At 43.2% G+C, this 24,568-nt stretch overlaps 1 protein-coding gene across 1 annotated transcript in view; it reads right to left on the bottom strand.

Annotated features, from left to right (window-relative positions):
• The window catches only part of ADGRD1 (adhesion G protein-coupled receptor D1), a 398,243-nt gene that overhangs the window by 321,848 nt on the left and 51,827 nt on the right, over window positions 1-24,568 (bottom strand). The window contains exons 7-11 of the mRNA XM_038763906.1: window positions 22,396-22,460; window positions 21,391-21,546; window positions 12,829-12,885; window positions 10,918-11,035; window positions 9,442-9,552 (exon numbers count right to left, since the gene is read on the bottom strand). Of these exons, the coding sequence (XP_038619834.1) occupies window positions 9,442-9,552; window positions 10,918-11,035; window positions 12,829-12,885; window positions 21,391-21,546; window positions 22,396-22,460 (507 nt within the window). The remainder of the gene's footprint in view (window positions 1-9,441; window positions 9,553-10,917; window positions 11,036-12,828; window positions 12,886-21,390; window positions 21,547-22,395; window positions 22,461-24,568) is intronic.

Here is a 24,568-nt window from a genome sequence, read left to right as displayed (position 1 = left end):
GACCTCTGACTCCTAAGCCCGGGCTCTTTCCACTGAGCCACGCTGCTGCTCAGATGGCAACAAATGACAAGGAACAAAAAGAGTGAGAATCAAATCAGACCACTGGGGCATGGTTAAGAATTGTTGCTGTCTAGGAGGCTGAAATTAGGCCCTGAGTGATGAGTGGGATAAATTCAACCATTACATGAATCACTCATCTGTGGCAGGGGATCAGATGTGTCAACTTTTTAATAAGAGTTTGGAGGTGAAACAAAGACAGAATTTTAAGCGGGTGGGCTACTAAACTACTAATAGATCTGAAAGCCACCATTTTGGATCTTTTCAGCCCTGACTGCAAACTCTCCCATTTTGTCAGAGATACATATGAACAAGACACATGTCCCGCTCAAGAAGTCACGAGGGCCACTTCCTCCACAGAGTGGACATTAATGGCAGGGGTTTAGTATCAAGGAGGAATTCCAGTATTTTCAAGGGGCTCCCTGGCAACCTGTAGCTTTCAACAGGCAGCCTGCAAAAAGCTCATGAAACTGAGGTGTTTGGGTTTCTATTGTTTGTTTGCTATCTGCATATGGAGTGTTTCTGCTTCTTTAGCATCGGAGTAGGAACAGATGTCTGTTTTATAAGTAGTAGTAATCACGCAGATGTTTTTTACAGCCTCGTCTGTTAGATCCCATTTATATATGTCAACCTTTCAAGCTTGGAAATGATACATTCTGAGGTTAATTCATTCAAGGTGTTTGGCCTAGGCCACTTGGCTGGTTTTGCCCTTGATTAGCTTTTCTAATTTTTCAGTCCATCTTGGAATTGTTCTGAACATTTGAAATTGTTTTAAATGTGGAAAGGTACAGGTTCATGGGTAGCAGCATGGCCTAGCGGAGAAATCTTGGGCGTGGGTGCCAGAGGATCCGAGTTCTAATCCCAGTTCTGCCACGTACTTTCTGTGTGACCTTGGGCAAGTCACTTATCTTCTCTGTGCCTCAGTTTCTTCAACTATAAAATGGGGATTCCATACTTGTTCTCACTCCTACTGCAAGCTCCCTGTGGGTCATCCATTCATTCATTCATTCAATTGTATTTACTGAGTGCTTGCTGTGTGCAGAGTACTGTACTAAGTGCTTGGAAAGTACAATTCAGCAATAAAGAGAGACAATCCCTGCCCACAACAGACTTACAGTATAGAAGGGGGACACAGACATCAAAACAAGTAAACAGGTATCTATATAAATTAATAGAATTATAGTTATATACCTATATATTTAAGTGCTGTGGGGCGGGGAGAGAGGGGGGAGAGTAAAGGGAGTGCGTTGAGGTGATGTGGGAAGGGAGGGGAGCAGAGGAAAAGGGGGGCTTAGTCTGGGAAGGCTTCTTGGAGGAGGTGAGCCTTCAGTTGGGGCTTGAAAGGGGGGAAGAGTGATTGTTAGGTGGATTTGAGGAAGGAGGGCGTTCCAGGCCAGAGGTAGGATGTGGGCCAGGGTGGATGGAGGGACAGGCGAGAACGAGGCACATTGAAAAGGTTAGCACCATCATCATCATCATCATCAATCGTATTTATTGAGCGCTTACTGTGTGCAGAGCACTGTACTAAGCGCTTGGGAAGTACAAGTTGGCAACATATAGAGACAGTCCCTACCCAGCAGTGGGCTCACAGTCTAAAAGAAGTGGAATGTGCAGGCTGGGTTGTAGAAGGAAAGAAGGGAGGTGAGGTAAGAAGGGGCAAGGTGAGCTTTGAAGCCAATGGGAGTTTTTGTTTGATACGGAAGTTGATAGGCAACCACTGGAGATTTTTAAGGAGGGGGGTGACATGCCCTCCTTCCTCCTCCCCTCCATCCCCCCCACCTTACCTCCTTCCCCTCCCCACAGCACCTGTGTATATGTACATATGTTTGTACATATTTTTTACTCTATTTTACTTGTACACATTTATTCTATTTATTTTATTTTGTTAATATGTTTTGTTTTGTTGTCTGTCTCCCCCTTCTAGACTGTGAGCCCGCTGTTGGGTAGGGACCATCTCTATATGTTGCCAACTTGTACTTCCCAAGCACTCAGTACAGTGCCCTGCACACAGTAAGCGCTCAATAAATACGATTGAATGAATGAATGAATGCCCTGATCGTTTCTGTAGAATGTGATGGTGAAATGGTGTCTGACCCAATTGATTAGTATCTACCCCAGTGCTTTTCATTCATTCATTCAATCGTATTTATTGAGTGCTTACCATGTAAGTGCTACTGTACTAAGCGCTTGGGAAGGACAAATAGTCAACATATAGAGACGGTCCCTACCCAATAATGGGCTCACAGTCTAGAAAGGGGAGACAGAAAACAGAGGTTTGTTTTTTTTATTCATATTTAAAAGGGGAGACAGACAACAAAGCAAAACACAGTGCTTGACACATAGTAAGTGCTTAACAAATGCCATCATTATCGTCGTCATCATTATTCCTGAATATGGGATCGGGTCCTGGAAAAAGCCCCAACAGCCTACAGCAAGCTAGAAGAGGCCCAAGGACAAACTGAAACCTCCCACAAACTGTAATTGGCATTTTCAAAGCCTATTTCCTTTCTATCTTAGGGTCTCAAGCTTTTCAGCATATGCAGCAAGGGTGTAGGCCTGAATCCCGTACCAGTTTAGGGAAACTGAACTATCGTAATTAATTATGATTAATTATCAATTAATTAATCGATCAATAATTGACTGATCAATCGATATTGATCAATCAATAATTAATCAGTTAATCATAAATTACCATAATTGAGAAGCAGCATGGCTCAATGGAAAGAGCCCGGGCTTGCGAGTCAGAGGTCGGGTTCAAATCCCAGCTCAGCCGCTTGTCAGCTGTGTGACTTTGGGCAAGTCACTTAACTTCTCTGTGCCTCAGTTATCTCATATTCATTCATTCAGTCGTATTTATTGAGCGCTTACTGTGTGCAGAGCACTGTACTAAGTGCTTGGGAAGTACAAGTTGGCAACATATAGAGACGGTCCCTAACCAACAGTGGGCTCACAGTCTAGAAGAGTGGGCTCACAGTCTAGAAGAGTGGGCTCATATGTAAAATGGGTATTAAGACTGTGAGCACCCCCATGGGACAACCTCATCACCTTGTATCCTCCCCAGCACTTAGAACAGTGCTTTGCACATAGTAAACACTTAACAAATGCCTTCATTATTATTATTAATCAGGCAGACAGCATTTGGTGAAAAAATGCTGCCATAACTGTTTCACTTTGGTCAGTTCACCTCATAGCTCAATGAATCATCATAGAAGGACACAGGTGCTTGGAAAGTCAGAGAGGACACACGTGTGTGTGTATGCATGTGTGTGCACTGTTTCAGCTTCAGGTTTGCTTTAAGGAATAATTTACTGCTTTGAAAAGCTGCCCAACCTTTGCTTTCTTAAAGATGGATCTAGAAATGTTCTTTAATGATATGTGAATGCTGTAGGGTAAATTTCAGAGAAAAGTCTATATCCTAGAATATCAGGCAGGATTGCTTAGTACAGTGCTCTGCACACAGTAAGCGCTCAATAAATATGATTGAATAAATGAATGATTGGAGTGAAACAGTTTCCCTCTTACAGTTCGGTTCAGTTTCTAGTGAAGTCAATGGAGCCACAAACACAGTGTTGCCTTAAAGGGAAGAATATGATGAGAGTGGGAGTCAGAAAACTCTGGGGTTCTGGTCCCAGGTTTGCTGTGTGTCCTGGACAAGCCACATAACTTCTCTGAGCCTCAACTTCCTCATCTGTAAAATGAAAAAACACCTCACTTCCAAGAGATAATAGTAATTGATACCTGTGATATTTGTTAAGTACCTACTAAGTGCCAAGTTCCATACTAAGCCCTGGGGAAGATACAATATGTGCAGAGATGCTGTAGGTGTAAAATGTGACATAAGAAGTGACAGTGCTTGGGAAAAAATAAAAGCGCTAGAAAAATATAAAATATTATTATATTTTTAAAAAGAATGAAACAATATCTGAGATAACCCAAATTAACGACCACAGTTCCATGCCTATCACACTCAAGAAAAAAAAAAAGAGGCTGCAGTTATTGAGGTTACTTAGCAAAACGTGCATCTAAACTCCAAATCCTTTAAGGTCATATGTGGGCATAGTTCTTATTCAGCCTCACAAAAGACTTGACAGAATGTGTTACGCATGCTTCTTTCACTCCATTTGTTCAAGACTTTTATCTGCTGTGTAACCTTGGGCAAGTCACTTAACGTTTCTGTGTCTCAGTTACCTCATCTGTAAGATCGGTATTAATATTGTGAGCCCCATCCGGGCCATGGACTGTGTCCAACCTGATTAGCTATCCCAGCACATAGTTCAGTGTCTGGTACACGGTAAGCACTTAAATACCATTTAAAAAAGCACTTCTATGCCAAACACTGTACTAAGCATTACGGTTGAAACAAAATAATCACATTAGACACGGTTCCAGTCACATATGGGGTTCAGAATTCTGAGACAGTGCAGCCAGAATGAAGTGAACTCAATTTTTCAATAGAAAATGGGGATGATGTTCTCTTAGAACAGTGCTTTACATATAGTGATTACCATGATCGTAATAGTAATTGGGTTTCAAGCCAAGAGTAAGGGCTGGGCTGAAGTAGGTGAGTAGTGAGGGGAGGTAGGAGGGGGAAAGGAGACTGTGGGCTCTGTGTCTGTTTACTGTTCTACCATGCTCTCCCAGGCACTTAGTCCAGTGCTCTGTGCATAGTAAGTGCTCAGTGAATATGACTGACTGACTTGAAAGGTGGCATTAGAGAAGCAGCACGGCTCAGTGAAAAGAGCCCGGGCTTTGGAGTCATGGGTTCAAATCCCAGCTCTGCCAATTGCCAGCTGTGTGACTTTGGGCAAGTCACTTAACTTCTCTGTGCCCCAGTTACCTCATCTGTAAAATGGGAATTAAGACTGTGAGCCCCCCGTGGGACAACCTGATCACCTTGTAACCTCCCCAGTGCTTAGAACAGTGCTTTGCACAAAGTAAGCGCTTAATAAATGCTATCACTACTATTACGGAGATGGGTGGGGGGGCATGGAGAGGCTAAATTCTGGAAAGGTGCAGTTCTGTGGCTCACTGGGTGGCCCTGGAGACCTTGGGTCCAGCTGGCCCTGCTCTGCAGAGGTCATTCTGAGAGCTCACCTCCTCCAGGAGGCCTTCCCAGACTGAGCCCCCTCCTTCCTCTCCCCCTCCTCCCCCCTCCATCCCCCCACCTTGCCTCCTTCCCTTCCCCACAGCACCTGTATATATGTTTGTACATATTTATTACTCTATTTATTTTACTTGTACATATCTATTCTATTTATTTTATTTTGTTAATATGCTTTGTTTTGTTCTCTGTCTCCCCCTTCTAGACTGTGAGCCCATTGTTGGGTAGGGACCGTCTCTATATGTTGCCAACTTGTACTTCCCAAGCACTTAGTACAGTGCTCTGCACACAGTAAGCGCTCAATAAACACGATTGATTGATTGATTCCGAGCAACCCCTGCCTCTGAACAGGAAGACTCCCTTCCCCCAGCTCAGACAGCTTGGTTGGCTCCAGGGAAGAAACCTCCACATCCTTCCTGGCTCTCCGGGCCGGGTAGTTGGGACGTGCTTACTGAGGTCTAACCTCCTCCCTGTCCTGCTGCTACTCCTCCTCCTTGCCTTCTGCCTCTTCCTCCCCCCTTCTCCTCCTGTTCCTCTTCCTTCTCCTCCTTCTTCTCCTCCTCCCCCTCCCTAATCCCAGCTCTGCCAGTTGTCTACAGTGTGACCACCGGCAAGTCAATTCACCTCTCAGTACCTCAGTTACCTCATCTGTAAAATGAGGATAGGGACTGTGTCCAATCCAATTTGCTTGTATCCACCCCAGCAATTAGTACAGTGCCTGGTACAAAGTGCTTAACAAATACCACAATTATTATTATTATTAAGCCTATCTAGGTGAGCCATTTCTGTTTGAACATACACAGTTTGGGGAACTTCCTAAAGTCTAAGACAATGAAACAGACTCTGGTTCTCTAGACTGTAACCTTGCTTTGGGCAAGGAATGTATCTTTTATTGGAACTTTCCTGAGAGCTTAGTACAGTGCTCTGCACACAATAACGCTCAATAAATACAACTGACTACTACAGCAACCACAGTAGCACATGCAGTCTAGAGACACCCCCACCTCTCCAAACCTCAGCTGAGTCAACGGTAGGTGTGGTCTATTGCACTCAATGAGACACTCAGATTTAGCTCGGCTTCTAGGTGTCTCTGCTAAACTTTACATGAGGGGAGTGTTCCACTGCAGCTTTTATCTTTTTTTATGGACTTTGTTAATTGCTTCCAATGCCTCAGGCACTGTACTGAGTGCTGGGGTAGATAGAGTTTATTTATTTATAACAATAATAGTATTTGTTAAGCACTTACTATGTGCCAACCGCCATACTAAGTGCTGGGGGAGATACAAGGTTATGAGGTTTTCCCAGATGGGGCTCACAGTCTTAATCCCCATTTTACAGATGAGGTAACATACACAGAAAAATTAAGTGACTTGTCCAAAGTCACACAGCTGACAAGTGGCAGAGGCAGGATTAGAACCCATGACCTTTGACTTCCAAGCCCAGCCTCTTTCCACTAAGCCATGCTGCTTCTCTATTCATACTGATGCCTGCCTCCCCCTCTAAATTGTAAAGTCATTATGGGCAGGGAAAGTGCTTGCTAATTCTGTTGTACTGTACTCTCCCAAGCGCTTAACACAGAACTCTGCACATAGTAAGCACTCAATAAGTTTGATTGATAAAGCTTGAGGGAATAGAGTAGAATCAAGTTAATTAAATTTCCCCAATCCTTGGCAGTAACTTTCCATGCCCCGTTAGTCCCAAATAGTGTATTTACATGCCAAATGGTCTGGTGATTTTGTAGTATAAAAAATTGTTGTTCTGAAACTATAGAGAAAAGCTATATCAAGGGCTCACACACAAATAATAATAATAATTTGTGTTAGGTGCTTAATTAGGTGCCAAGCACTGTACTAAGCCCCGGGGTAGAGACAAGACAATCAGGTAGGACACAGTCCCTGTACCACACAGATGGAGAGGGAGGGAGAACAGGTATTTAATCCCCATTCTACAATTAAGAAAACTATTTTTAATGGTATTTATTAAGCACTTACTATGTGTCAGGTACTATGCTAAGGGCTGGAGAAGATATAAGCTAAGCAGGTTGGACACAGTCCATGTCCCACATAGGGCTCACAGTCTTAATCTTCATTTTGCAGTGTGGCTCAGTGGTAAGAGCCCGGGCTTTGGAGTCAGAGGTCATGGGTTCAAATCCCGGCTCTGCCACTTAGCTGTGTGACTTTGGGCAAGTCACTTCATTTATCTGGGCCTCAGTTCCCTCATCTGTAAAATGGGGATGAAGACTGTGAGCCCCACATGGGACAACCTGATTACCTTGTATCTACCCCAGTGCTTAGAACAGTGCTTGGCACATAGTAAGCACTTAAATACCAACATTATTATTATTATTTTGCAGATGAGGTTACTGAGGCACCAACTTGCATAAGGTCACTCCGCAGACAAGTGACCAAGACAGGATTAGAACCCAGGTCCTTTAGTTCAGAGGCCTATGCTCTTTCCACTAGACCAAATGGCTTCTCAAGACACTGTCCCAAGGTGACCCTGGAGTACCGGCCATCTCAAGGTCAAATGCTATCTGGTGACCACCTGAGTCAGCAGGCGGAACTCGGAAATGAGGGTGGGATACCGCCCCCACAACCAAAACTGCTAGATTGACGGCCCGAGCCGGGAATACAGAAGGTGTCCCTCGCCCCTGTGCCAATCAAATTAAGTATGGAGGAGGAGGGAGGGCAGAGATTGGATAAACTGAGGCTGAAAGCTGGAATGGCCTAGGAGCACTGGTGATAAATACCTGTCACCGCTGACCTTCAGGGGCAGAACACCGAGACACACAGCAGGAGTAGCAGCCCACATGTCTCTCTCTGCCCAGAAAACCAGATGCCCACTCTGCAACCACAACCAACACAGTGATGCAAGGCGACGGGATGGGTGAGTGTCTTGTGGGTGGGGCCCAGGTGCCTTGCTGCTGATGGGGGATCGTGTGTGGATTCCTCTCATGTAGGGAGAGCACATGGTGAGAGTTAGCAGCCCACCACAAGCGCTGGTAATAGAATGGATTCCTCCCATGTGGGAAAGTAAGTGGATTCCTCCCAAGTGGGAAGTGCACATGGGTGAGAGTTAGCTGCCTCACCCACATGTGATTAACATATGATTGTGTTCCTCCGTTAGGGAAGCTCGAATATTGCTAATTGGTCGCATTCCTCCCAAAAGGGAAGCTCAATCCATTGCACCTAAACAACTAAATAATTCAATTTGCCTCACGGAATGAATTTTATATAAAACTCAGGCTTTCCATTCCCGGCCTCTCTCTCTCGCCTCACCAATTACTGAATGAACCCTCCCCCGGATGACGGGTGACAGACACAGAGACACAGACACTTACACACAGAGAAGTTCAATGACTTGCCCAAGGTGACACAGCAGGTCAATGTCAGAGCTGGAGTTAGAATTCAGCTATACTGACTCTCATTCATTCATTTAATCATATTTATTGAGCGCTTACTGTGTGCAGAGCACTGTACTAAACGCTTGGGAAGTACAAGTTGGCAACATATAGAGACAGTCCCTATCCAACAGTGGGCTCACAGTCTAGAAGATCTTGGTTGTATCTCGGGCACATGGTCTTTCCATGAGAAGCAGCGTGGCTGGAAAGAGCATGGGCTTTGGAGTCAGAGGTCATGGGTTCAAATCCCAACTCTTACAATTGTCACCTGTGTGGCTTTGGCAAGTCACTTCACTTCTCTGTGCCTGTTACATCATCTGTAAAATGATTATGTAAAGTCACTTCACTTCTCTGTGCCTCAGTTACATCATCTGTGAAATGGGGATTAAGACTGTGAGCCCACCATGGGACAGCCTGATCACCTTGTAACCTCCCCAGTACTTAGAACAGTGTTTTGCACATAGTAAGTGCTTAATAAATGCTTAATAAATGTTATCATTATTATTATTATTAAAAAGCTACGCTCGTTTTATGCATTGATGTGTTTTTAGAAAGAGGACTTTGAATAGCGATGGCAGAAGGATGGAATGCTAACTGCCTGGTTGTGCTAAATCTACTGATTAATGTGGTAGGCCAGGGTTCGAGTTGAAAGCCAGGGGGAATGAGAGACAGCTGAACCAAGATCCTACATCATCATCATCAATCGTATTTATTGAGCGCTTACTGTGTGCAGAGCACTGTACTAAGCGCTTGGGAAGTACAAGTTGGCAACATATAGAGACAGTCCCTACCCAACAGTGGGCTCACAGTCTTCAGAGCAGTGTTGTCTTTTCAGGAGCTGCTGCCCCACTCTTGGATCATAACTGAAAACACCTGCACTTACCTTTACTGTGAAAAGCCTCCAGGGGAATTTCAATGTAACTCTGTCCCTGAGATGGAAAGCGGTAGTGAGGAAAACTCATCTTCTCAGGAGGCACTTTGACCAGTGAGTAATCTGAAGAGCAAGCAAAATTTTAAAGAGGGAGAAAAATCAATATCCTTTACAACCTGACAATGTAAACTGGAGTTTCTCTTTCCACAGCTACTGTAAATAAGGATGGTAAAGCCCAGCTGTTTAAAAGCAAATAAAATCAGCCTCCTGTAGAGTATAATTACCTTTCAAAAGTAATTTCTTCAAGGAAAAAGAATGAGTTGAGGAAAGGTGCGGGGTGTCACAAGACATCTGCTGAACTAAACCAAATGTGGAGTCAAAAGCCTGATGGGAGTTTTGCATTTTGAAATAATTGCAATCTGAAGGGTACTCCATGTTCTATAATAATAATGGTTGGTATTTGTTAAGCCCTTGTGGGGGGCAGGGAATACAAGGTAATCAAGGTTGTCCCATGTGGGGCTCACAGTCTTAATCCTCATTTTATAGATGAGGTAACTGAGGCTCAGAGAAGTTAAGTGACATAGCTGACGTGGCGGAGCAGGGATTAGAACCCATGACCTCTGACTCCCAAACCCAGGCTCTTGTGGGGGGATTGGTAGAACATGGCAGCATTTCTATTTATGGTTCGATGTACCCTGTAAATCTCAATCAATACTCTACTGATCAACCAGGAATTCATAGCTGCTGCTCACTTTTGTCCTCTAATAGGACCCAGAAAATGAAAAGGGAAAAGTGATAAGTAACAGAGCCTAGTGATGACGGAGCTATCAGTTGCATAGACACATTGATGTTGAAATATTCAGAGGACGACTACCTTGGCAACTGAGTTACAAGACAATTAGTCTCATATTGCGTTGCTTAGATTTTGCAGTCAAATGACGTTTTAGACACTGACATGCTACACTGATAGCGATTTTTAAGGTTGGAAAGATAGTAGGGTATCTGATGGTGTGAGACAAAAGGTTATTTTCAATGGCCAAATTTCCCCTAATAATTGTAGTGCTTGGTATAAAAAACACCTTGAGACAACCATGCTCTGTCACTATTTTATTCTCTCTCTCTGAGTTAAGAATATTGCTGCAGTTAAATCTTTCAGCTTCAAAGCCAACATAAAAGATTCACACAGATCTGATCATGCATCATTGGCTTAAGCACTCTACATCAATTTACATGTGTTTTCCCCAAATGTAATTTTACAGGAGCTTAAAGAGGCTAAAAGAGGGTGGATTGTTTTTTTTCTTAACTAGCTGGCTAATCTTAAAGGGATGAACACAATTGACAAAGAATGATACTTCATCCATTCTTAATTTCCTGTCTCTTCTACCTCCTGAAGACCCCAATCCCAGACAAAGTGTAAAAAGCTCTTTACGTTATTATCCCCCAGGCTGTAGTACATCCAGGCTCTTAAATGCTGCCTTTGAACTCTACCTGCTACTGTAGAAGATCCCTCAATGGAAACAAATTCAGTGTTTGCTTTCAGATTGTAAGATATATGCCCCATCACCACATCAATTGTTTCAATCAAATCGATCAACACAGAGGTCTGCTGGAAAAGAGGAAAGGATAATATTAATCAATCTCGGTTCCAATGAACTTTCGACTGCTGAGCTTATTGCTCAAGCATGTTTCACTTATTTGCTGCAAAATTTCCCCCGAGAACCCTTTGTAGTGGGGAGGTTTGGTTTCCCTGGGAATTAATATACTAAATGACTTTGAAAGCCAACTGCAGCCCTGCTCCGAAGGCTAGTGAAACTGGCTATTCCCAGGCCCTCCCACCTTCACTGAAACTGCTGGACTCCTTCTTAATCTAAAGGTACACTTACATCTGCCCAATCTAAATGAACTAGGTTATCCTGCAATGTACTTTTTCCCAGATGGAACAAGAAAGTAGTTAAATTTTAGTCCATCTTAAATGGATTCCATTAGACTCTATGGACTGGGGCACATGCAAGGTTTCTTGACTGATTTACAATTACTGAACTTTAATAGATAATTGTGAAATTCTTGCTTGGTAAAGACACTCTTTCTAAATGAAGAAATAAAGGAGATCCTAGGGTATGAGCCAAAAGATTTTTGTCAGTATGTAATAATAATAATAATAATAGCATTTATTAAGCGCTTACTATGTGCAAAGCACTGTTCTAAGCGCTGGGGAGGTTACAAGGTGATAGGGTTGTCCCCCGTGGGGCTCACAGTCTTACTACCCATTTTACAGATGAGGTAACTGAGGCCAGGGAAGTGAAGTGACTTGCTCAAAGTCACACAGCTGACAAGTGGCGGAGCCGGGATTTGAACCCATGATATCTGACTCCAAAGCCTGTGCTCTTTCCACTGAGCCACGCTGCTTCTTCTGTTCTGTTACAGAACAATTGTGAAAATTGTGTATTTAAACAATACCTAAAACTCATTTTTCCTTTAAGAAATCCTGGCAGTGTCTCTCACATACAGATTAAAAAGTCTCCCAAATGTGAAAACTCCCAAATGGACTCTAATTGGTTATGCTTTGGGCAAGGGATATTTCATCTGAAATCCATCATTTTACAAACTTTGGGAGGGACTCCTGAGGTCTTTTGCCAACATAAAACTCTGGGATTTCTAAACCCAAAATATGAATTCTGACACTGTTGAAAATATGAAATCAAGACTATCAACCTGATTTGACACAAATGTTTACTTCTTAATGAATTTAGATTTCTTCAACATTTCAGAACATCTACTAACAGTGCCTAAAACAGAAAGTGTTTGTGGACTGACTTGAATAATCAAACAGTGGTAGTGAGTGTTCACTCTGTGTGGAGCACTGTACTAAGTGCCTGATAAATGCCACAAGCAGACAGTCTACTGGATAATAATGAAGGTATTTGTTAGGTGCTTACTATGTGCCAAGCACTGTTCAAAGTGCTGGGGGGGAGATACAAGGTCATCAGGTTGTTCCAGATGGGGCTCACAGTCTTCATCCTCATTTTACAGATGAGGTAACTGAGGCACAGAGAAGTAAATGGCTCTCCTTTGGGACAGTCAATAGCCCAATTCTGATTGCAGATCTGTGAGTAACTTAATATGCTGACAACCAAAATCCTCTCCTGAGGAGTTGAGGATTCCACCTCCTCTTTTTTCCATCAGAAGAACCACTCAAAAATGGTCTCCCCAGACAACTTAGAGAGAAAATGGACATAAAGACTAAGCCACTGATCAGCCCTCAGGCAGTCTCTTTTGGCCAGAAATAGGACATGGGCACCTATTGCTTCTTTTGGTACTAATGTGAGATTATTGTATTCCCCAATCTTACAGTAGGCATGGCTACACCCAAACAATGTTGGAAATTTTCTTTACTCTTACCTCAGTTACAGCAACCCAATTGGGCAGCAGAAGAACTTCAACAGTTTTGAAGAAAGTCTAGAGAAAGGTAATAACATAAATCTTAGTCAATCATGGCTACAAACTCATGTCTTCACAAAGCTCCAAGGTAACCAATATTTAGATTTATATATCAGTTAGTGGAATTAAACTGGGGTCAAAGTACCTGGGCATCTGAGACAAAGGTAGCTGGGACTCAGATTCATTGGAAGCAGTGGGGCCTGGGAATCAAAGAACCAGGTTCTAATACTGGCTTTGCCATTTGCCTGCTATGGAATCATGGGCAAGCCACTTAAATTCTCTGAGCCGCAGTTTCCTCATCTGGAAAATGGGGATTTAATACCTGTTTTCTGTTCACATTAGATTGTGAGTCCAGTGTGAGATAGGGGCTATGCCCAACCTGTTTACCTTAGCTCCACCCCATAGTTTAGTACAATGCTTGGCATGTAATGCCACTACCATTATTCGTTTTATATTGTGCTTCCAGATGTGCTGTCCTAGGGAAGAAAGCCAAGATGAAAGTTAAGCCACCTTTATTCTAGTTTTCTTATAGGTCCAAACTAAACTACTTAGCAGAGGAAACAATAGCCCATCTCCTGAAATTCAATCTCTATCCAAATTTGCATCTTCCTCTTCATGAATGGGTAATCTTATGGGATGAGGTGAATCTGATCATAGTAGTAATAGTGCTATTCTCCTGTGTTAAGAACTGACATAGAATACACAGGTGAGAATTAGTCCCTAGTCTTCAAGGGGCTTCACAATTCATTCATTCATTAATTCATTCAATCGTATTTATTGAGTGCTTACTGTGTGCAAAGCACTGTACAAAGCATTTGGGAGAGCTGCGCATCAAGCAGAAACTCCTCACCCTGGGCTTCAAGGCTGTCCATCACCTCGCCCCCTCCTACCTCACCTCCCTTCTCTCCTTCTACTGCCCAGCCCGCACCCTCCGCTCCTCCACTGCTAATCTCCTCACTGTACCTCGCTCTCGCCTGTCCCGCCATCGACCCCCGGCCCATGTCATCCCCCGGGCCTGGAATGCCCTCCCTCTGCCCATCCGCCAAGCTAGCTCTCTTCCTCCCTTCAAGGCCCTGCTGAGAGCTCACCTCCTCCAGGAGGCCTTCCCAGACTGAGCCCCTTCTTTTCTCTCCCCCTCGTCCCCCTCTCCATCCCCCCGTCTTACCTCCTTCCCTTCCCCACAGCACCTGTATATATGTATATATGGTTGTACATATTTATTACTCTATTTATTTATTTATTTATTTATTTATTTATTTTACTTGTACATTTCTATCCTACTTATTTTATTTTGTTGGTATGTTTGGTTCTGTTCTCTGTCTCCCCCTTTTAGACTGTGAGCCCACTGTAGGGTAGGGACTGTCTCTATGTGATGCCAATTTGTACTTCCCAAGCGCTTAGTACAGTGCTCTGCACATAGTAAGCGCTCAATAAATACGATTGATTGATTGATTGATTGATTGAGAGTACAATGTATCAGCAACAGAAACATTCCTGCCCACATTGAGTTCACAGTCTAGTCTAAGAATAAGGTAGGAGGTTTGGTGATAGAGACATAAGGAAAGATGAAATGATATAATAATAATAATAATGATGGCATTTGTTAAGCACTTACCATGTGCAAAGCACTGTTCTGAGCGCCAATCCACCACTGATTTTGTTTCAAATCTAGCTTTCCGAGAGCTGAGTCCACCACAAGGGCAGATAAAACAACTCTCCCCCTCCTCCCCCTCCCCATCCCCCCCACCTTACCTCCTTCCTCTCCACACAGCACCTGTATATATGTATATATGTTTGTACAGATTTATTACTCTATTTATTTTACTTGTACATACTTATTCTATTTATTTTATTTTGTTAATATGTTTTGTTTTGTTCTCTGTCTCCTCCTTCTAGACTGTGAGCCCACTGTTGGGTAGGGACCGTCTCTATATGTTGCCAACTTGTACTTCCCAAGTGCTTAGTCCAGTGCTCTGCACACAGTAAGCACTCAATAAATATGATTGAATGAATGAACTCCAGCATAACCCAAAGAGAAGACTCAATCAAGCCTATCTCACAAAAACAATAATAATAATAATAATAATACTTAAGGTACTTGTCAAGTGCTTACTATGTGCCAAGCACTGTTCTAAGCACTAGGGCAAATACAAGTTAACGAGGTTGGACATTGTCCCTGTCCCACATGGTACTCATACTCTTAATCCCCATTTTAGAGATGAGGTAACTGAGGCTCAGACAACTTAAGTGACTTGCCGAAGGTCACAAAGCAGGCACGTGGCAGAGCTGGAATTAGGACCCTGGTCCTTCTGATTTTAGTACAGTGCTTTGCGTACAGTAAGAGCACAGGCAAGGGTGTCAGAGGACCTGGATTCTATTCCTGGATCCTCCACTTGCCAGCTGTGTGTGCTTGGGCAAATCACTTAACTTTTCTGGGTCTCATTTACTCATCTGTAAAATGGGGATTCAATACTGGTTCTCCCTCCTACTTAGACTGGGAGCGCCATGTGGGACAGGGACTGACCTGCTTACACTGCATCAACTCCATATATATATATACATATATACCTGTACAGGTATATATGTATATATGTTTGTACATATTTATTACTCTGTTTATTTTACTTGTACATATCTATTCTATTTATTTTATTTTGTTAGTATGTTTGGTTTTGTTCTCTGTCTCCCCCTTTTAGACTGTGAGCCCACTGTTGGGTAGGGACTGTCTCTATATGTTGCCAACTTGTACTTCCCAAGCGCTTAGTACAGTGCTCTGCACACAGTAAGCGCTCAATAAATACGATTGATGATGATGATGATGAACTCCAGTGCTTCACATATAGCAAGTGTTTAATTAATAGTTAATCAATCAGTCGCATCCCAGAAGCCCCCCACTGCTGGATAGGTCTAGTAGAGGCTCTGTTTGGCAGAGTTCAGCCCATGGTGCAAGAATCATTGATTTCATTTTATTGTTAGTTGATTGTTTGGGTCTTTGGCATTTGGCTGATGTTTGCTTTGTTCTCCCCCCTCTCTCTACGTTTTGCCTGTCGGCTGAGCTGCCAGATCTTTCTGGCAGAGTTTTGGGATGGTCCCCCATTATGCTCAGCTTATGAAATTAATGGTTTTAATTTACCGCAATTAAACATCTAGCTGCCTCTGCTGCTACATTATTAGGTGGGAGACGGATTCTTCTAATTTGGAATAAATAAACAAAACGAGGTTGGGTTTGGAGCTTCACTTTGGAGCCATGGTTTCTTGAAATCTCACACAGCAATGACTCAGCCCAGCCCCCTCCGATATCCATGGACTGCAGCTCAGGGTCGCTTGGAGGAGATGTCACATATTCCAAACACATCTTTTGAAAAGGAGTTTATCCTTCTAAAGATGGAACTATTTTTGCGGTTCATTAAGGGAACACCTCATTCCCCTTTGAGAAGCAGTGTGGCTTAGCAGATTCATTCATTCATTCATTTAATCGTATTTACTGAGCACTTCCTGTGTGTAGAGCACTGTACTAAGTGCTTGGGAAGTACAAGTTGGCAACATATAGAGACGGTCCCTACCCAACAACAGGCTCACAGTCTAGAAAGGGGAGACAGACAACAAGACAACATGTGGACAGGTGTCAAGTCATCAGAACAAATAGAATTAAAGCTAGATGCACATCGTTAACAAAAATAGAATAGTAAATATGTACAAATAAAATAAATAGAGTAATAAATCAGTGCAAACATATATACAGGTGCTGTGGGGAGGGGAAGGAGGTAGGGTAGGTGGGGATGGGGAGGAGGAGATGAAAAAAGGGGCTCAGCCTGGGAAGGCCTCTTGATAGACCACAGGCCCTGGAACCAGAAGGACCTAGGTTCAAACCCCATCTCCACCAGACATCTGCTGCATGACCTTGGGCAAATCACTTAACTTCTCTGGGCCTCAGTTACCTCATGAGTCCCATGTGGGACAGGGATTTTGTCCAACCTGATTAACTTGTATCTGCCCCAGTGCTTAGAACAGTGCTTAGCACATTATAAGTGCTTAACAAGTACCATAATTCTTCACATAAAGAAAGCAGAGTGGTAAAACAGAGTCCCATAGACAAAATTTTAATCTATTTAAATAGGAGATTTATGCTCTAAGAGCCCTATGAGAGCTAGACCCAGATTTTTTTGAAGATGTGCAGATGTTGCCTTTAGATAATATCCCATTTCCGTATATAATTACCCCACTTTTTGGCCTAATTTTTGCAACCCCTCAGCCCCTAGCAGAGGAGGGGCTATTATACTGATAATTCAGTACAGCAAACAGGAGAACAGCAGAAAAAAGAGAAGAAAATAGGGAAGCAGGAGGAGGAAGGTAAGGAAGGGTCACTTGAAACTGTTTCTCAACTGTGGCATACAATAAGCACTCGGTGAATTAACTGTCTCCATGCCACTGTATTGTGGCTAGCCTCATCCTTCTGCTCCTCATGCTTTGGCTCTTGGTGGTCTTAATAAACAGTTATCTACCCCTAAGTGTTCTGTGGGGTTTTTAACTTTCTTCTCCTATCAGTAAATTGATCATAGGTATTTATTGAATACTTAATGTTTGGAGAGCACCGTACTAAGTGCTTTAGAGTGTTCAGTAGACTATGAGCCTCAGAGAAGCAGCGTGGCTCAGTGGAAAGAGCCCGGGCTTGGGAGTCAGAGGTCATGGGTTTAAATCCTGGCTCCACCACTTGTCAGCTGTGTGACTTTGGGCAAGTCACTTAACTTCTCTGGGCCTCAGTTCCCTCATCTGTAAAATGGGGATTAAGACTGTGAGCCCCCCATGGGACAACCTGATCACCTGGTAAACTCCCCAGTGCTTAGAACGGTGCTTTGCACATAGTAAGTGCTTAATAAATGCCATTATTATTATTATTATTACATGGGATAGGAACTTTGTCAGACAATATTGTCTTGTATCTATTCTAGCACTTGGTACAATGCCTGGAACATAGTAAGTGTTTAACAAGTACCACAGTCATTATTATTATTATTATTATTATTATTATTATTATTATTACTATTACATAAGATGGCATGAAGTTTTGGCACAAAAATAATTATGTGGTACAAAGTTCAGGGTGGAGCAATTGTGTGAATAAATACATATGTGTTACTTTAGTCCACATGTGCTGTAACTAAAAATATCTATGTATTCCCTCCAAAGTTTATTCATTCATCCATTCATATTTATTGAGCATTTGCTATATGCAGAACACTGTATGAAGTGCTTGGGAGAGTACAGTAAAGCAATAAATAGATGCACTCCCTGCCCATAAGTTGATTTTGTAAGTCTATCATGGTTAGCCCTTCCATTCAGAGATGAGTCCCATTCCTCTCTCAGTGCCATGGATTGCTACCCTATAACTTCTCTTCAAAGAGCTGAACAACACAAATTGATTTTCCCCCCAGAAAGCAGCAAAAATGACAACACTTTGCAGGTATCATGCAATTTTACACACAAAGAATTCCTTTTCAAGAAATGGAGAAATTGACCTTAATACTTTTTTAACATTCCCATTCCTGATACTTCCGAAAAGGATAGTCAATCTCAACCTTTCCTACAATGCAAGACAATCAAGATGGAAGGGCTGTTGAACATGAAGAGTGCTACTTTTAGATCTATTCAATGTGCTACTGCTTACAATGGCACCAAAGGATGCAGGCAGTGCTGAAGATGAAAAAAGGTCTAATCAGAATATGGGCAACACCCCCACCTCTCTTCCAGTGCCCCAGAATGATTAAGCTTTCCAATGGGGAAGGCAGGAAGTGCAGGGGGTGACAGCCTTAATGGTGAGCAAGCAATTTTCTGCAGGGTGGGAAAGATGAAGAAGACATGACTAATAATAATAATGATGATGATAACAATTGTAATCATGGTCATTTGTTATGCACTTACTCTGTGCCAAGCCTTGGGCTAGATGCAAGGTCATCAGATTGGACTGATTCCCTGTCCCGCATAGGGCTCACAAGGGGATGGAAAGCAGGTACGGAATCTGCATTTTACAGATGAAGAAACCGGGGCTCAGAGAAGTTGTGTTGGCCATGGACATACGGCAGGCAAATGGTGGAGAAGGGATGAGCACCCAGGTTTCCTGACTCTCAGTCCTGGGCTCTTTCCATCAGGTCACTGACTCTTTCCAGTGACTGAATGACTGAGTCAAATGGGAGAGGTGGGGCTACCATTGCTGGCAACCAAAGAGGAGCAGCTAATTGGGGCTGGGGTAAAGACTGAACAAGTTGTCAGAACAAATAGAAATAAAGCTAAATGTACATCATTAACAAAATTAATAGAATAGTAGATATGTACAAGTAAAATAGAGTGATAAATCTGTACAAACATATATACAGGTGCTGTGGGGAGGGGAAGGAGGTAGGGTGGGGGGATGGGGAGGAGGAGAGGGAAAAGGGGGCTCAGTCTGGGAAGGCCTCTTGGAAGAGCTGAGCTCTCAGTAGGGCTTTGAAGGGAGGAAGAGGGCTAGCTCGGCGGCTGTGCGGAGGGAGGGTATTCCAGGCCAGCGGGAGGACGTGGGCTGGGGATCGACAGTGGGACAGGCAAGAATGAGGTACAGTGAGGAGGTTAGCGGCAGAGGAGCGGAGGACGTGGGCTGGGGATCGACAGTGGGACAGGCAAGAATGAGGTACAGTGAGGAGGTTAGCGGCAGAGGAGCAGAGGGTGCAGGCTGGGCTGGAGAAGGAGAGAAGGGAGGTGGGGTAGGAGGGGGCAAGGTGATGGACAGCCTCGAAGCCGAGAGTGAGGAGTTTACGCTTGATGCGTAGGTTGACAGGCAGCCACTGGAGATTTTTGAGGAATGTGTTGCTTAGCTTTAATTCTATTTGTTCTGATGACTTGACACCTGTCAACATGTTTTGTTTTGTTGTCTGTCTCCCCCTTCTAGACTGTGAACCCTTTTGTAGGTACCGTCTCTATATGTTGCCAACCTGTACTTCCCAAGTGTTTAGTACAGTGCTCTGCACACAGTAAGTGCTCAATAAATACAATTGAAGGAATGAATGAATGAATGAATCTCTAGTGGGACAGGGGTTGTTCAGTTCCCCCCGCCACCCCCGTCAACTCAGAAGGCCCCTTCTTGTATCGGAGCTAAACTCTCACCGGTGCTGGCTTACTTCCAGCACCAGATGCTGGGAGCAACAGTGTCATGGGTCCCCTCTCTGACATTCATCCTCATGGTTAGGGATGAACCCGCTAATATTTCCAACTAGAAAAAAACATTAATTACTCTAATTACCGTGCCTAAAATACCTCAAAATATTTCTAGCTGTTCAAAGTTCTCCTAATGAGGTCACATGATTAAAATTACCTTTTATATTCCTCTGGAGTCTTTCTTTAATTATGTAGGTAATTAATACCCAATGAAAGCAGGCTGTGTATAAACAGCCACTGATTCCGGAAGATCCGAGAAACAGTGTTGCAAACAGAAATTCCACTAAGCATTCCAGGCCTTGGTCCTCAGAGCTTCATGCTCAGAGGGGAAAGATAACTGAGGCTGTGGAAATGTGCCCCTGATTTTCTCCCTGTTTATTTCCTGAAAACTGCTGCTTTGCCTATCTGCTGCTGTCTGTCCAAGGCTTATGAGACAATATCTACATAAGCACCTCTCCTGTAATTCAGGGAGATGACTGAGGTCTGCTCCCATTTGGGCCATTTGTTGATGGAAACCATTGAGAAAAAGCATTTTAAACTAAGGAAAAAAAAACATAAAATAACATTAAAAAATCTACCAAATGATCTGCATGATTTATTCCCCACACATTCCTTGCTTCTGTCAAAGAAGTTTCAGAGCCCAGAATTCCAGTCTGGGATTACAGAGAGCACAATGGAGTAGTGGGCTTTTTGCCAGGCATAAAACAAGATAGCAGCTCAAAGTTTCCCCTTAGGTTTTCCACCTAATTTTGCACCTGAATGTGCCATAGCCAAAAGCAACATTTCAATCGCTAGGATTTATGGAGCACTTTCTCTGTAAGGAGCATTAACACTTAGCTCTTGGGGACAAAACAATAGAGTAAGTAGACATGATCCCTGCTGTCAAGGAGTTTATAATCTAAGAGGAAGACAGACAAGAAAATAAATTACAAATAGGGGAAGCAGCTAAGTAGAAAGATACACATTTAAATGCTGTGGAAGAAGGATGCAGGGTGAGTTCCTAAGGGCTTAAAGGATGGGGACGCAAATGCATAGATGATGCAGCATAAATCAATCATATTTATTGAGCTCTTACTGTGTGCAGAGCACTGTACCAAGTGCTTGGGAAAGTAGGGAGGAAAATGGGAAATGAGATGAGAGATTAGTCAGGGAACACTTCCTGGAAGAGACGTGATTTTGATAGGGCTTGAAAAACATTTATTTACTTCCACAGCCATAGAAATTCCTCTCAATGCACCATGCTTCCCTCCTAACCCCCTCCTACTTCCTCTTCAGTCTCAGATAATAGCTAAGTAAGAATTGCACTGCTCCCACCCAGTAAACCCAGGAAAGTTTTACCTCAGTAAGGTTGAAGGCAGTGACTTCCGAAAGGGACTGATTGGGTAAACTGAGTGACACATTCTTAAGGTAGACCATCGTGGTAGCTGGATACTGGAAGTTCTCTCTCTCCTCAGTCAGGTTGGTTATGATGGGATAATAGGCATCAGTGGGTCTCTAAAAAAGAGCCAAGAGAGATCTTTCTTAGAGTCTAACCTAAGTCAAAGCGTAAACCAGCACATGCTAATCTCAGCTTCACTCTCCTTTCCTGCTCAGGATAGGTCCAGACTGAATCCTTGAGGATGGAAGAATGACATCAGTTAATCAATCAATGGAATGTATTAAGTGCTTAAATGGTATCAATTCATTTGTTCAATCATGTTTATTGAGCACTTACTGTGTGCAGAGCACCTTACTAAGCACTTGAGAAAGTGCGTGACAAAAATAAACTTTGACATTTCCTACCCATAATGAGCTCACAGTCTAGAGGCGCTTACTATGTGCCAAACTCTGTACTAAAAGGGGTGGAGTAGATACAAGTTAATCAGGTTGTACACACGAGGTTTACAGTCTTAATCTCCTTTTTTCCAATGACGTAACAGAGGCACAGAGAAGTGAAGTACCCAAGGTCAAACAGCAGATAAGTTGAGGAGTCAGGATTAGAACCCAGGTCCTTCTCACTTCCAGGCCCGTGCTTTATCCACTAGACCATGCTACTTCTCAAGTTAGGAAAAGTACACTATGAGAGAGTTGGGGGACACAATCCCTACCCTTAAAGAGGTGGTAGATACATCAGAAAATGCCCAGTTCTAAACAACCATTCCCTCTAGCAGCAACATCCAAAAAGATAAGAAATAAAATCTTCTACTTGAGGTCACCTCTCCACGTTTCACCCAACAGAAACAGAAAAGAGACTTAAAGACCCCTTCATATGCATTTGTTCTCTCCCCAAGACACCCTTAAAGTGTCTGCCCTCCACACAAAAACTTGTTGCAGATATTAAGAGAGCAGCAAGTGCCTTCTTACCATTGCATTTGTTGGGCTTGTCATGGAGAACCACGAAGGTGTTGTAGAAAATAAAACTTGTTTACCTAGAGAAAGGAAATCATGTTTAATTAAGTGCTTACATCAGTAATAATTCCACTTCACAGCCCCAAGGAAAAACCCTTATCATTAGGTATTTTGTCAGTTTCCCAAATCACCTGAGAGTGCTTTTAGAAGGCTTCCAATATGCCAAGCACTGTTTTAAGTGCACCTTTGGGATACAGATCAGAAGCAGTCTGTGATCAACAAAGACACAACTGCACAGCATGGGCACTCTGAGAATCAATTAATTGATGGTATCAATAGCATTTATTGAGCATTTACTGCATTCAGAACACTGTTCTAAGCACCTGGGAGGGTACAGTATAACAGAATTAGTAACAGAGAAGCAGCGTGACTCAGTGGAAAGAGCATGGGCTTTGGAGTCAGAGGTCATGGGTTCAAATTCCGACTCCACCAATTGTCAGCTGTGTGACCTTGGGCAAGTCACTTAACTTCTCTGTGCCTCACTTCCCTCATCTGTAAAATGGGGATTAAGACTGTGAGCCCCACATGGGACAACCTGATCACCTTGTATCTCCCCAGCACTTAGTGCTTTGCACATAGTAAGCGCTTAACAAATACCATCATTATTATCATTGTTATTATTATATACCAAATCACTACTCTCCATCTTAGCAGCATTATTAAGGTTGCCTCCCCTCCAAAAGGCCTTTTCCATTCCAACCCCCTTTTCCCCACTCACTCTCCCTTCGGGTCATCTATGCACGTGGATCTGTGACCTTGGGACCTTTACTATTCCTCTCATCTCCAACACCACATTTATTTACATATCTTTAAATTTTATATTACAAATTGCTTATTTATTCATATTAAATAAGGGGGTGGGAGTTTAACAGTTTTAATACTCATTTTACAGATGAGGTAACTGAGGCCCAGAGAAGTTAAGTGACTTGCCCAAAGTCACACAGCTGACGGTTGGCAGAGCCAGGATTTGAACCCACGACCTCTGACTCCAAAGCCCGTGCTCTTTCCACTGAGCCACACTGCTTCTCTAATGTGGGTGTTTGGCACACAATAACTACTTAACAAATACCATTATTATTATTATTATTATTATTATTATTATTATTATTATTTCCAAGCTAGGGGGAGTACGTGGGAAAGGGGTTGGCAGTGTGCTAAAGGAGTAGAGTGTGTGGGCTAGGCTGTAATAGGAAATTAGTGAAGTGAGATGGGATGGGATGAGCTGACTGAGTGCTTTACAGCCAATGGTAAGGAGTTTCTGTTTGATGTGGAGGTGTATGGGGAGCCACTGGAGGTTCTTGAGGATCAGGGAGACACGGACTGTACATTTTTGTTGAAAAACGATCCATGCAGCAGAGTGAAGTGTGGACTGATGTGGGGAGAGACAGGAGTCCGGGAAGTCTGCGAGGCACCAGATGTAGTAGTCAAGGCGGGATAGGATAAGTGCTTGGATCAACACGGTAGCAGTTTGGATGGAGAGGAAAGGGCAGATTTTAGCAGTGTTGTGAAGGTAACTGACAGGATTTGGTGACAGACTAAGAGATGAGTCTGAAACAAGGCCAAGGTAAGAGGCCTGTGGGATAGGGAGGACAGAGGTATTGTCCACAGTGATGGAAAAGACAGAGGGAGGACAGAGTTTGGAAGGAAAGAAAAGGAATTCAGTTTGGGGCATGTTTAGTTTGAGGTGTCAGCAGAATATCCAGGTAGAGATGTCCTGAAAGGCAAAAGGAAATGCAAGATTGCGGGAAAAGAGAGAGGTCAGGGCTGGAGATATAGACTTGGGAATCATCTACAAAGAGATGGCAACTGAAGCCATGGGAGCGAATGAGTTCTCCAAGGGCATGGGTAGTCTCCCCCTTCTAGACTGTGAGCCTGTTGTGGGCAGAGATTGTCTCTACTTGTTGCTGAATTGTACTTCCCAAGCACTTAGTACAGTGCTCTGCACACAGTAAGTGCTCAGTAAATACGATTGAATGAATGAATGAAATGACAACAGAAGGGGACCTAGAACTGAGCCTTGTGGGCATCCAGTGGTTAGAGGGAGGGAGACTGGAGAGAAAGCAACAAAAAAAGACGGAGAAGAAGTGGTCAGAGAGATAGGAGGAGACCAAAAGAGAACAGTGTCAGT

The sequence above is a fragment of the Tachyglossus aculeatus genome, chromosome 21, assembly GCF_015852505.1.
Source record: "Tachyglossus aculeatus isolate mTacAcu1 chromosome 21, mTacAcu1.pri, whole genome shotgun sequence".
Classification (NCBI taxonomy): domain Eukaryota; kingdom Metazoa; phylum Chordata; class Mammalia; order Monotremata; family Tachyglossidae; genus Tachyglossus; species Tachyglossus aculeatus.
Note: the sequence above shows the minus strand (reverse complement) of the source record. Positions and strands in the feature narration are given on the sequence as shown.